Source organism: Lampris incognitus, chromosome 15 (assembly GCF_029633865.1).
Source record: "Lampris incognitus isolate fLamInc1 chromosome 15, fLamInc1.hap2, whole genome shotgun sequence".
NCBI lineage: Eukaryota > Metazoa > Chordata > Actinopteri > Lampriformes > Lampridae > Lampris > Lampris incognitus.
This window is the reverse complement of record NC_079225.1, coordinates 34,059,654-34,073,345: the sequence shown is the minus strand read 5'-3', so window position 1 is coordinate 34,073,345 and position 13,692 is coordinate 34,059,654. Positions and strand designations below refer to the sequence as shown.

Genomic DNA, 13,692 nt, shown 5'->3' with positions numbered 1-13,692 from the left:
TTTTAACTCAAAAGTTTTCAGATGTAATGGTTGAGATGAAGTTCTCTCACTTAATTAGTTTGAATTGAACACATGATCTTAAAGAGAAATTCTGGTCATCAATACAAATGATTAATCTTGCTACTTAAAATATTACACCGAATACCTGCATGGATAAGCTACCATCTTGGCCAGCATCCGATGTATGTATAATGTAAAGAAAATACTGAGTTTGAATCTGTCATTAACTGTTTGCAGCTTGCATAACATAGTTGAGTCGAATTTTTTCTTATACAATGTGGTTTCTAGACTGGTAAGCAGGCCATCACCCTGTTAAAATTGATGCCAATTGCATAAATTATGATTTGAGCCGGATATAAAACTAAGGTTGGTGTAGTTTGTTGTAGGTCTGATGGGTATTAAGTGGCTCCGAGATGCAAGAACTTGCTGTTGAGTTTAAGACATGTCAGAAGCCTTTCTGGGCCTTTTTCAACCAATTTTTAGTATAAATGCCAATCTGATCAACTCGACGACTTACTTGGTCTCTCAACTTAAACAGCTCTGACCCTACTAAAACAGCACAAAACTGCTAAATTCCAAAGTGAGCATAACATGGTAACTGGGCTGTTGTCCAATAATACCAGATACCAACCAAAGCCCAAGCAGTTGGTGGAGCAGATGAACCCAAGTGTGCCAGCAAATCCTCTGAGTATAGAAATGCGGTGATAGAGGCCAAGAAAACTAAGTTTCATCATCATCATCATCCTTCAACCACAGTCGAGCAAAACTGAGTTTACGGATAGAAATCAATCTAAAAAGAGTATCAAGAAGATTTTCAAGGCAATCTGATTTGCACCACCTTGCTTGGATTTTGACACTGTCAAATGCAAAGCACACAAATATGTACGTCACCTCAGGTTAGATGTTAAGAGAACGAAAAGTCAAGTCACCAGTTGTGTCACAAAAAATATTTAATTGTTCAACAGTGTACATGCAACTAAAATACATTTAATATCCTTTCAATGTACAATATCTTACAGTGTACTACAAGAGCATTGTTTAGATAAGTTTAAGCAGCAGAAGTAAATACAATGATCGATAATGAGTGATTTTTAGGCTCAGTTACACACTCAATATATATATATAGCATCCTCTCCTTTCCCTTAAAACAACAGACCTGGGCAGGAACAGGAAACTCAGGATTTTACAGCTCCTTCCTATCCATATATATTGTAAGTCAGGCAGTTTTAAGGGGAAAAAAAGACAAGGGGGAAGTGAATTGTTTGGGCATATAAATGACTCACGAGTATGTTTTATGCGGGACATTCTTCAACATTAGACAAGACAATGGATATTTGTGGGGAGAATGAATAGGAAGACACTAATGTTGCAGCCAGTCAGACATGGGGTTAAATAGCTACAAATGTGCGATTTCTCGCCTGTACCTGATTCTCAGACGCTCTCTCCGTAATAATTGAATAGTTGAGTCAAGCTGATCTGTTAATTGCTGACAATTAAGAGATCAGTACCCTTGAAGCCACATGTATGATTTGCATGTGTAAAACAATGAGGTGTGGTCCGTAGTACCCTTTATGGATATATTGGTGCTTAATTCGAGTCACAACTCTTTCTATTTTATTATGGCAGAATGTGTGGAAACCAGATTGCCTGTGCCATTTAGCCCCAGTTTGATTGTTTTCTCCTCAGTCTTCCTTTCAGAAGAGGAACTGTACAGGCAGTGCATCTGGCGGGATTCTGGTGAAATCATTTCCTGGAGTTACCTGACAGGGATTTGGTCTTAAGCTGGTCGTGGCTTAGAGGGGAGAAAAAAGCGGACAGTGTCGTCACAAGTATTTGGGCTTTCTGAACACAATGTATGAAGACGGACACCAGCCTTACAAATCTCCTTCAGATAAAGTAATAAGAAGTAAAAGGCAAACAGCACTTCTCACATTGACTAAACCCTTTCTTAAAATTTAAACAACCTGACCAATGGTAAGAGGACCTGAAGTGGAGCTGTAAACATTTTAGGCAGATAAAACACACCAATGTTTGTGTCCTATACATCCTAAACCTAGATGCCAGTGACGATACTGTCCACTCCTTGTTTTTTTTTGTCTTGCTTGTTTGTATATACCTTGCCATAACAGGACTGTGTTGTGAGGCAGAGATACAAAGCCAGAACTTCATACACTGCACATTTCATAGCCCACATCTCCCAGGCACTTAATTTGTGCAAATCTGAAAGGACCAGGTATCTAAGCAGTGCAGTAAAGAATGATTGCCCAAGAGTTGGGATGTGGAGCTTTTACTATAACAGCTTATACCAGTCACTTCCTTTCAGATCTACACTACTACTGCTGTGTCTTTTAGAATGTAAGGGCGCATCAATGTTTTCAGTGCAGACTGCAGTCTTGGGTGCATTCAACCTGTGAAACTCATTGCCTTGTCCCGTCAGCTGCCTGAGGATTATCACCTTCCCCTACTTGGACTCCTTCTCTGCGTCCAGCAGTGCAGAGTGGATGCCAAGCTTCTTTAGCTCCTCCACCAGGTCACCATTCTGGTGCATCTGGAGCAGAATGTCACAGCCTCCCACAAACTCCCCATTGAAGTAAACCTGGGGGATTGTGGGCCAGTTGGAAAAGTCTTTCACTCCTAAAAAAAAGGCACATGATAAATCAGAAAGAGGGATGGACCTAAACTGATACTAGTATAAGATGGCGGGCCAATATCAGACAAAATTAGAGAGCACGTGTATCAGAGCAACTTGATCTTATGCCCTTTTTTTTTTTTACTGTAATACAGATTCTGTCTAACTTTTTTATACATATACTGTTCATATTTTAATTCCAAATGGCTCCCAAGGTTTAGGGATTGCCTAACAGACTTGGGATAAAGCTTTAATGAGAGGGTGAGTCGGCATCTGTTGGCGCTTTGTGTGTGACCACCAGTTAGTATTGCAATGGTGTTGCGAGATAAGCCTCAACTGGCAAAATATAATCTATGCGCTCTCGCAATGTAGCTGGACAATACCATTTCCCTGTTCCTAGTACTAACACAAACCAGCCAGTATTACAACATAAATATGCTTGTCAGGGCAAAGCAATAGCTTGAGCTAAGATATCAGTAGATGTTTAGCATTTTACCATTAGTCTATGGTTCAAGTCTAGCCTATGACTTGAAACACCACACCCTTTGGGTCCTGCTGCAGACTGCTGATAAAACCTGTGCCAGTCCTGAATTTGTAAATGTCTAAAGCTAAATGGGGCATTCTAGCTGAATAGCTACTTGATTTAGTATCCATGCCTTGTAGTGGCATTCAAACATTCTAAAGTATAAATCGCAATAGAAAAGCATTCTAAATGTTGTTGAGTCCCAGTCCTCAGCACCTGCTATTTTAAATAAAGTCCCCATTTGGCAAAAGAAAAGGGAAGATTGGTTTCAATCAAGTTATGACGCTGAAGTGTTATGAAACTACCAAGTCATTTGTTCTACTCAAGCCTCACATCTATAGATTTTCAAATAATGTGTCAGTTAGGTATTCTGCCTTGGAGCACATACAGCAGAGGATGGGTAGCCTATTATTACATTCACTGTATTTACACAGCAAATATACAGCAAGTGAACAAAATGCTCATGTTCGCTGTACATCTACTGTGAACATGAGCATCCTTTGGGAAGGAATGTCAACTGCTCAGCAGCTAAAGCAAGCAGTGAATAATTTGAGTATATGAAACATGTTTTTGTTGTATTAGAGCAGTGGGCCTTTATTAACTATTCAAAGGAAAGGTTCCATTTTGTTAATCCTTTATTTTCTTCACACAGTTTTCAGACCTCAGCGCTCATAACACTTGATTAACAGCGTCTGGTGTTGAATTTTGGTCGTTTTTGTATAAGTGAAATTTTTTGAGAAAAAAAACAGGGATGAGCCAGTGAACATCCATTTTGATATAATTTATGTACATTAAGAATATTTGTTTCATATTCCTTGTGGCCTGAAATTATGAAACTGGTGCTCCTTAGTGAGGAATATTTCTAGTTAGCAGCTCAAAATAGTTTACTTTGTTGAAACTATAATACTTTTAATAATTTGTCTATTAGTTGGGTAATAAGTGAGACCTGTTAAAACACAAGGTTGCAGAAAAAAGATGGGGTTGAATGTTGGTAATTATTTCCGCACTGAGTGACTTCCGCCCAGGGTATAATGTATTGAAGCAGACACTGTATTGACCCATTGTGTGACCATACTTGCTGATAAGTTTTCTGATAAGTTTTCAAATACATTGACTCAGGAACCCATTGTGTGGGTATGAACCTTAAAAAAAAAGATTACTGAAGACTTAGATTGACCAGGAAACACAACTGAACCCAACAACCCAGAGTACCCTTTAGAGTGCCCCTGATCACACCAGCCGCAAAGCATGAATAGCTTTTTTTTTTACGCTTAACTGCAAAACGGTGACGATCAAATGACCATCCGTTAAGACGAGGTGGACCTGAACAACGGGGCACTTAATGGTCATTTGCCAGGTTTCAAGGAAAGAAACGACAAACGACTCCTGAAGAAGAAGCAGAAGTTCAAAATCTCCACAATTATCCCATATGGGGCTGTGTGACTGACCTTGTCTCAGATCCTGGTCCTCCAACACGTTGTATGCCGCGTATTCATCTACTCCGTGCATCCTGAGGATCTGGACCACAGCGTTGCTGAAGCCGCACATGGGTTGTGCGGGTGTCCCCTTTATAAACACGACCACCTTGTTCTTCTTCACCATCTCACCGAGGTCCTTCTGTAAGTCTGCCGCGGCGCACAGCAGCCGGGCCGGGGCGAACCACACATTCCCGCTGGCCTGCTTCAGCAGACGAGCCGTCGCGTTTGCCCGGAGACATCTAGCACTTGCCCCGATTAGACTGCTCATGGTCTTAGGTCGGTTGTGTGACGGTAAAAAAAACAATGGGGTACACTTGGGTAATGTGCAAGGTTGCGCACAGGTCACGCCAACTTCCTAATCACGATGACGGTTTACTTTTACATTGTCCCGCAAGATGGACGTTACCGCAAAGATCATTGGACAGCTACGTTCGGCTGCGATCTGCCATTGGTGGATAGTTACGTCAGTCATGATAGTTACACAAGGAATAAAATTAATAAAAAAATGTAATTAACAAATAACCCAAGTTTATTGAACCAAATAAATAAGTTGTTAATATGTTGTTGACACGTTTGCTCAACCGTGCATTGTTAAAAGAAAAAGATCGAAATTTTGATAAATAATTCTTAGCCTAGAAACCTTAACTTCCGGTTCAACTTCTGACAGGAAGAAGAATACGTTTTGAAAGATGGCGGCGAACACGGAGAAAAACGGAAAATCAGGGAAACCTGAAGGAAAGGAGGTTCAGCCTTTGATCATCGCCAAAACCCCCGCAGAGGAGCAACGTTTAAAGTTGGAGAGGTTGATGCGCAATCCGGACAAACCTGCTGCGATCCCGGACCGACCGAAAGAGTGGAACCCGCGGGCCCCTCCGGAGTTTGTCCGGGATGTCATGGGCTCCAGCGCCGGCGCCGGCAGTGGAGAGTTTCACGTATACCGGCATCTTCGGCGCAGAGAGTACCAGAGACAGGACTTCTTGGATAAGATATCAGACAAGCTGAAAAAGGACCAGGAATACCTCGACAAAGTGGAGGAAAACAAACAGGCGGCCGAAGAGAGGACAGCGAAGCGCAGAAAGAAGAGGGAGAGGATGAGGCAGAAAAAAGTCATGGCAAAGAAAGCAAAGCAGGACACTGACCAGAAAGGAGAAGATGGGGAGACGTTGGACAGCAGCGAACACGACGACGAAGAGGAGAGAGAGGCCGATGATGATGCCGAGGCACCGAGCTTCATCATGGGGAGAAAATGACACTTTTGCCCGCTGCTTTTACAAAGACTAACTAGTTTTAATAGGCAAGTACAAAAACCCGGCTGTGTGTTCTGAGGAAAATGAGATCAATACATGCGATTTAATAGATAATGCAGATAAACCCTTTTTGTAAGCTGCAGGGGTCACCCTCTTGAATCTTAGTGAGTTTGCAAACATGTTTAGGCTCCAGGTTTTGCTCAATCTGAGCATGAAGACCATCAATTACCAATATTCCAACTGATAAATCTGACAGTTTTTATTTTAATCGTATTTTGTAAATGTTTTAATAAACGTGAAAATGTCTGAATTTGCAAAAGTACTTTATATTGCTGAAGTCATTTTTCAGTCAATATCTGATTATAAGTGCAAAGGCAATATTAACTAAAGCCGATTTCAAATGCATTTGAGCGCATTGAGTATGTATGCCATTGTGGTCTTGTCAATCATTGCAACTTTGTGAAGATGCCCCTTGCAGAGAGGATTGCTTGTGTGGCACAACAAAATTGCAGATAGAAACACAAGGAATGAAAAGGCGTGACTCCTGGAGGTCCAAGGGTTTGTCGTGCGATGTTCCTTGAACAAATCCTCAAGGAGAAACGCCTGCTTTCCACGGTGGTGATGGCCTCCTGTTACCATCACCTTTCTTGAAGCAGGTAGAGTATTGCCTGGCAGCTAGATATTGTTTGGGACAGGAAAAGCTCTTCCCTGCCAAACACTTGAAACTGCCACAGTCCTAATTATTTTTCAAATATGTAAATGCTAAAAATGAAAATTTTATTAAACAAGAATCAGATACATGAAAAAAAGGCTTTGCATAACTTTTCGATCATTATTGTTAATTTCACGCCATCCTCTGTGTCGGTACCAGCAGGGTGTCGGTGGAAACTATGCTACTGTTGGGCGAAGGAGAAGGAGAGGGGGAAAGCATGTCCAGAGGCAGCTAGAGAGGAGGAAGGGTAGGCATGTGGAGGTGAGAGTTGGAACTTTGGCACTATGACTGGTAAAGGGAGAGAGCTGGCTGACATGATGGAAAGAAGAAAGGTAGGCATACTGTGTGTGCAAGAGACCAGGTGGAAGGGGAGTAAGGCCACGAGTATCGGAGGTGGGTTCAAACTCTTCTACCATGGTGTGAATGGGAGGAGAAATGGGGTAGGGGTAATTCTGAAGGAAGAGTATGTCAAGAGCGTGCTGGAGGTGAAGAGAGTGTCAGACAGAGTGATGAGTATGAAGCTGGAAATTGAAGGTTTATTGCTGAATGTTATCAGCGCATATGCCCCGCAAGTTGGGTGTGAGATGGATGAAAAAGAAGAATTCTGGAATGAGTTGGATGACATGGTGGAGAGGGTACCCAAGGAGGAGAGAGTGGTGATTGGAGCGGACTTCAATGGACATGTTGGTGAAGGGAACAGAGGTGATGAGGAGGTGATGGGAAGGTATGGAGTCAAAAAGAGAAATGTGGAAGGACAGATGGTGGTCGATTTTGCGAAAAGGATGGAAATGGCTGTGGTGAATACATATTTCAAGAAGAGGGAGGAACACAGGGTGACGTACAAGAGTGGAGGAAAGTGCACACAGGTGGACTATATCTTATGTAGAAGGCGCCATCTAAAAGGGATTGGAGACTGCAAGGTGGTGACAGGGGAGAGCGTAGCTAGGCAGCATCGGATGGTGGTCTGTAGGATGACTTTGGAGACCAAGAAGAGGAAGCGAGTGAAGACACAGCCGAAGATCAAATGGTGGAAGTTGAAGAAGGAAGACTGTTGTGTGGAGTTCAGGCAGGAGTTAAGACAGGCACTGGGTGGTAGTGAAGAGTTGCCAGATGGCTGGAAAACCACTGCAGAAATAGTGAGGGAGACAGCTAGGAAGGTACTTGGTGTGTCATCAGGACAGAGGAAGGAAGACAAGGAGACTTGGTGGTGGAATGAGGAAGTACAGCAAATTATACAGAGGAAAAGGTTGGCAAAGAAGAAGTGGGATAGTCAGAGAGATGAAGAAAGTAGACAGGAGTACAAGGAGACGCAGCGTAAAGCAAAGAGAGAGGTGGCAAAGGCAAAGGAAAAGGCATATGGTGAGTTGTATGACAGATTAGACACTAAGGAAGGAGAAAAGGACTTGTACCGATTGGCTAGACAGAGGGACCAAGCTGCAAAGGATGTGCAGCAAGTTAGGGTGATCAAGGATAGAGATGGAAATGTGCTGACAAGTGAGGAGAGTGTGCTAAGAAGGTGGAAGGAATACTTTGAGGGGCCGATGAATGAAGAGAATGAGAGAGAGAGAAGGTTGGATGATGTAGGGATAGTGAATCAGGAAGTTCAGCGGATTAGCAAGGAGGAAGTGAGGGCAGCTATGAAGAGGATGAAGAATGGAAAGGCAGTTGGTCCTGATGACATACCTGTGGAGGCATGGAGATGTGTAGGAGAGATGGCAGTGGAGTTTTTAACTAGATTGTTTAACACAATCCTGGAAAGTGAGAGGATGCCTGAGGAGTGGAGAAGAAGCATACTGGTACCGATTTTCAAGAACAAGGGCGATGTGCAGAACTGTAACAACTACAGAGGTATAAAGTTGATCAGCCACAGCATGAAGATTTGGGAAAGAGTAATAGAAGCTAGGTTAAGAGGAGAGGTGACGATCAGCGAGCAGCAGTATGGTTTCATGCCAGGAAAGAGCACCACAGATGCGATGTTTGCTTTGAGAATGTTGATTGAGAAGTATAGAGAAGGCCAGAAAGAGTTGCATTGTGTCTTTGTAGATTTAGAGAAAGCTTATGACAGAGTGCCGAGAGAGGAGGTGTGGTATTGTATGAGGAAGTCAGGAGTTGCAGAGAAGTATGTAGGAGTGGTGCAGGATACGTATGAGGGAAGTGTGACAATGGTGAGGTGTGCGGTTGGAATGACAGATGGGTTCAAGGTGGAGGTGGGATTACATCAAGGATCGGCTCTGAGCCCTTTCTTGTTTGCAATGGTGATGGACAGGTTGACGGACAAGATCAGGCAGGAGTCTCCATGGACGATGATGTTCGCGGATGACATTGTGATCTGTAGTGAGAGTAGGGTGCAGGTTGAGGAGAGCCTGCAGAGGTGGAGGTATGCACTGGAGGGAAGAGGAATGAAAGTCTGTAGGAGCAAGACGGAATACCTATGCGTGAATGAGAGAGAGGACGGTGGAATGGTCAGGATGCAAGGAGTGGAGGTGACAAAGACATTTGAGTTTAAATACTTGGGGTCAACTGTCCAAAGTAACGGGGAGTGCAGTAGAGAGGTGAAAAAGACAGTGCAGGCAGGTTGGAGTGGGTGGAGAAGTGTGTCAGGAGTGATTTGCGACAGAAGGGTATCAGCAAGAGTTAAAGGGAAAGTTTACAAGATGGTTGTGAGACCAGCTATGTTATATGGTTTGGAGACAGTGAAACTGACGAAAAGACAGGAGGCGGAGCTGGAGGTGGCAGAGTTGAAGATGCTAAGATTTTCACTGGGAGTAACGAAGAAGGACAGGATGAGGAACGATTATATTAGAGGGACCGCTCAGGTTGGACGGTTTGGGGACAAAGCAAGAGAGGCAAGATTGAGATGGCTTGGACATGTGTGGAGGAGAGATGCCGAGTATATTGGGAGAAGGATGCTGAATATGGAGCTGCCAGGGAAGAGGAGAAGAGGAAGGCCAAAGAGGAGGTTTATGGATGTGGTGAGGGAAGACATGCAGGTGGCTGGTGTGACAGAGGAAGACGCAGAAGACAGGAAGAAATGGAAACGGATGATCCGCTGTGGCGACCCCTAACGGGAGCAGCCGAAAGTAGTAGTAGATTGTTAATTTCACGCCACAAATGCTAACCCAACCAACTTGCACAATAGGCAGGTGGGGCTTCGTGTAATGTTTTACCCTGAGAGCTCACCTCAATTGTTTTAATGATTTGAATGGTTACTGCAAATAATAAATCGCTGCCTAGTTTTCTGTGGACTGCAAGTGGAGTAAAGTCTTAGGCAGGGGTTTCCAAGCGACAGCAAACCACTCAGCTTTCCAGGATCCTCTGTTTGGAATGGAGAAATCTAGGGTTGTTGGGTAATTGCTCCATTTCAATGATTTGCACTCAGCAACTTTCTTTTTTAAACTTTATTTATAGCTTTTTCTGTTTTTTAATATACACACAAACATTAAAACACACAACCTCCCCTCCTCCCCTGGACACCCCCCACCCAAAAAAAAAAGTGAACCAGGGAAAAGAAAACAAGACAAAATCATCAATTAAACATATATGAAAACAAAGGGGCTTTGTTACAATTGGAACCACTCAATAGTCAAGACACCTAGTTCTAAGTAAATGTATGCACACAAACATGCACACATATACACAATATATGCACATACTTATGCACACATGAAGAGATACGTATATACATACCAACACATCTCAATACACATTTAAGTACAGGCAGACAGGCTCATCGACAATAACACACGAATAAGGCACGTATTCAAGCTAAATTATGTTGAATTATTAATGCATGTGACCCATTCCTAGTCCTACTACTTGGAATAAAAAGGATAGTTGCTGTAATTGGGAGGAAAGAGATCTATTCTGGTATTTCTATAAAAGATAGAGCAAGAGTGGATTCTATAAAGGGAGATCAGACATCCACAAGTTTCTGACGGGACTTAATCTGTTATATCTGAGTTTTTTCTAACGGAATTAAAGATAGCACTTCTTTTATCCAACTTGTGAATGATGGGGCCTTATCAGACTTCCAATTGCGGAGAATAAGTCTCTGGGCTTGAAGTGAAGCAAATGCTATACTCAGCAACTCTTTTATTGATATTTACCAGTCCTATAACATGTAAGGAAAGCCAAAATATTACACACCGCCCTTTTAACCAAATCCAACCCAGACCTTATTGGTGTTCATTCTCTCCTCCTTGTGCTTGGTGTCTCTACCGGGCACACTGTTCATTTTTTTCCCTACTTGCCAAGTCGTGCGTTACCAGCGAAAAGAGTAGAGAAACACAAGGTTGAAGTTTAATTTTGTGCTTCAGCTCTCCAATCAGTCTTTTTGACTCCGTCAAACGGTAAAGGTGACAAGGAAATCTAAAAGATTAAGGACCTGTTAGTTTGCATGCTCAGTATGCCTTAGACAGCCATGCATTTGCCATTGTGTCTTTTTTCCATAGTGGTATGTATCTTCAGTTTCTCTTGTACTCAGCCCTGTTTTCTAACCACACTTATAACAACATGCACGAAACCCTCTCTGGACAGGGACACATCCACAGACTGTACAAACAAGTCTTAGGGCTTTCTGGTTATGGGTGTCAACACACGTTGGTATAAAGGCAGGGGCAAATAATTCACATTGAAGTGTGGATATATATATATATATTTTAACACTTTTGACATTGGTAACTTCAAAGTATGTGATTGAAAAAGAGTTGTATTTTTCCCCACAGCAATAATTATTGCTGTGACTTTTTTCTTTTTTTTGTACATTTATTGTAAATGTAGATTTAAGTGTCAGCATGGGATGGCTTGTATAAAAGCAGCTGGGCCATCTCAAACTATTACCTAATGGTTGCTGTAGTGTTCATAAAGCAAATTAAGGGTTGCTGTTCTTTGAGTCATCCTAAAACTTTTGCTTACAGAATCGTAATATCTTTGAAAGTAAAATTGTTCTGTACTTAGATATTGACCAATGACGTTGATGCTGCAGAATGGCCTCGTTTTTGCATCCTTGTGAACATCAAAAAGAGGGATTCTGCCATCAGAAGTATTATAAATCCTTTTCATGCCTTTTAATCACTTTAGATTGGCACTTTATTTGCAGCAAGGCCAAGTAAATTGTACAAGTTGCAGAGTCAACTGTGAAAACGGTAGAAAGGTTTGGCGGCACGGTGGCCCAGTGGTTAGCGCTGTCGCCTCACAGCAAGAAGGCCCTGGGTTCGAACTCCGGGGTTGTCCAACCCTTGGGGGTCATCCCAGGTCATCCTCTGTGTGGAGTTTGCATGTTCTCCCCATGTCTGTGGTGGGTTTTCTCCGGGTGCTCTGGTTTCCCCCACCATCAAAAAGACATGCATGTTAGGGTTGATACTCCTGTGCTCTTGACTGAGGCAATGGAAAGAAGAACAGGAGTTGGTCCCCGGGCGCTGCACAGCGGTTCCCGCTGCTCCCAGCTACACAGCTAGGATGAGTTAAATGCAGAGCAGTTTCCCCCACGGGGATTAATAAAGTATATATAAAAAAGCAGTGTTTTTTTGTGAATTCACAGCACATCTTTGCTGGTAAGCCACATAAGCAGGTAACTAAACAGTTAAACCTCATTAATCATGTTTAGGCAGAAAAGAAAGAGGGCCAGTCTGAGCCCGATTGACCCCTTCTTATCTGAAATATTTTGAGGTAAAAATGTAAAAACAAGAACAATATGAATTCTAACGTCTAGAACGCCAACTTAAGTGCTCTGTTTTAGTAAACGGTTCAGTTGTTTGTTTTTTAAACGGTTCAGTTGATTCAAGTGGTATGGAGTCATAAATGGCAAATTGATTTACAACACCCCCACCGGGAGACTTGGAAGTTCAGCATTCCACTCGGCAGGCCGCAGGAGTGGTTTCTCCTGGGTCACGGGTGGAGTCGATCAACGTCGCAGGAGGAGGTCCTGGCATGTTTAGGCAAGATCCACAGCCATTTCCTCATCTTACACTAATGAATAGGAGCACACCTCCAAATGACTGCTGCATTACACCCTGAGTAGCTCTCCTTTCTCACACCTACAATGGATCTGTGACAGAAAGTGTGGCGAAGAGTAATTGAGGTCGCACACTCTTGGGAGTTTCTACTTATGTCATGGCAATGGAGGGACGGTCCCGCTGGGATGAACAGAGGGAATCAATGGGAGAGATAACTGATCAACCAACACAGCGGCCTCAAGGTACAGAAATGTAAACATAAATACTTGAGACTTTTCCTTACGGTGCCGGTGACCTATTTTGTGATCATTTTCTAAACGTCTTCAGCGACTGTGCAATGGGTATAGATTCAGCAGGTTTTCAAAGCCATTGGAGGATGTTTCTGTGAATGTTCTCATTCATCCAGGTCATGGTTATCCAAAAGAGTTGAATCAAGTGCAACTGGACTTGGTATACACTCACTGGCCACTTTATTAGGTACACCTTGCTAGTACCGGGTTGGACCCCCTTTTGCCTTCAGAACTGCCTTAATCCTTCGTGGCATAGATTCAACAAGGTACTGGAAACATTCCTCCGAGAGTTTGGTCCATATTGACATGATAGCATCACGCAGTTGCTGCAGATTTGTCGGCTGCACATCCATGATGCGAATCTCCCGGTCCACCACATCCCAAAGGTGCTCTATTGGATTGAGATCTGGTGACTGTGGAGGCCATTTGAGTACAGTGAACTCATTGTCATGTTCAAGAAACCAGTCTGAGATGATTCGAGCTTTATGACATGGCACGTTATCCTGCTGGAAGTAGCCATCAGAAGATGGGAACACTGTGGTCATAAAGGGATGGACATGGTCAGCAACAATGCTCAGGTAGGCTGTGGTGTTGACACGATGCTCAATTGGTACTAAGGGGCCCAAAGTGTGCCAAGAAAATATCCCCCACACCATTACACCACCACCACCAGCCTGAACCGTTGATACAAGGCAGGACGGATCCATGCTTTCATGTTGTTGACGCCAAATTCTGACCCTACCATCCGAATGTCGCAGCAGAAATCGAGACTCATCAGACCAGGCAACGTTTTTCCAATCTTCTATTGTCCAATTTTGGTTAGCCTGTGCGAATTGTAGCCTCAGTTTCCTGTTCTTAG

General features: G+C 43.0%; 2 protein-coding genes and 1 non-coding gene across 3 annotated transcripts; 2 read left to right on the top strand and 1 right to left on the bottom strand.

Annotated features, from left to right (window-relative positions):
- Window positions 1-702: 702 nt before the first annotated feature.
- On the bottom strand, window positions 703-4,988 carry glrx5 (glutaredoxin 5 homolog (S. cerevisiae)). The gene is made up of 2 exons (XM_056294416.1): window positions 4,601-4,988; window positions 703-2,634 (listed from the first exon to the last, which is right to left on the bottom strand). Exons 1-2 carry the CDS (start codon window positions 4,896-4,898, stop codon window positions 2,462-2,464), a joined length of 471 nt encoding a protein of 156 aa, XP_056150391.1. The 5' UTR covers window positions 4,899-4,988; the 3' UTR covers window positions 703-2,461.
- Window positions 4,989-5,319: 331 nt separating this feature from the next.
- On the top strand, window positions 5,320-6,667 carry prkrip1 (PRKR interacting protein 1). Its single transcript, XM_056294993.1, has one exon. It carries the CDS (start codon window positions 5,320-5,322, stop codon window positions 5,878-5,880), a length of 561 nt encoding a protein of 186 aa, XP_056150968.1. The 3' UTR covers window positions 5,881-6,667.
- LOC130125841 (small Cajal body-specific RNA 13) lies at window positions 6,326-6,613 on the top strand. The gene has a single exon (XR_008811676.1). It is a non-coding gene; the product is annotated as a small Cajal body-specific RNA 13 (non-coding RNA).
- Window positions 6,668-13,692: the final 7,025 nt, after the last annotated feature.

Bases quoted from the DNA above. Each gene is read 5' to 3' on its own strand.
- glrx5 (XM_056294416.1), bottom strand. From the start codon at position 4,898: ATGAGCAGTCTAATCGGGGCAAGTGCTAGATGTCTCCGGGCAAACGCG. The intron at 2,635-4,600 runs GTCAGTCACACA...CCTTTTTTTTAG, and splicing joins GGACCAGGATCTGAGACAAG to GAGTGAAAGACTTTTCCAAC.
- prkrip1 (XM_056294993.1), top strand. From the start codon at position 5,320: ATGGCGGCGAACACGGAGAAAAACGGAAAATCAGGGAAACCTGAAGGA.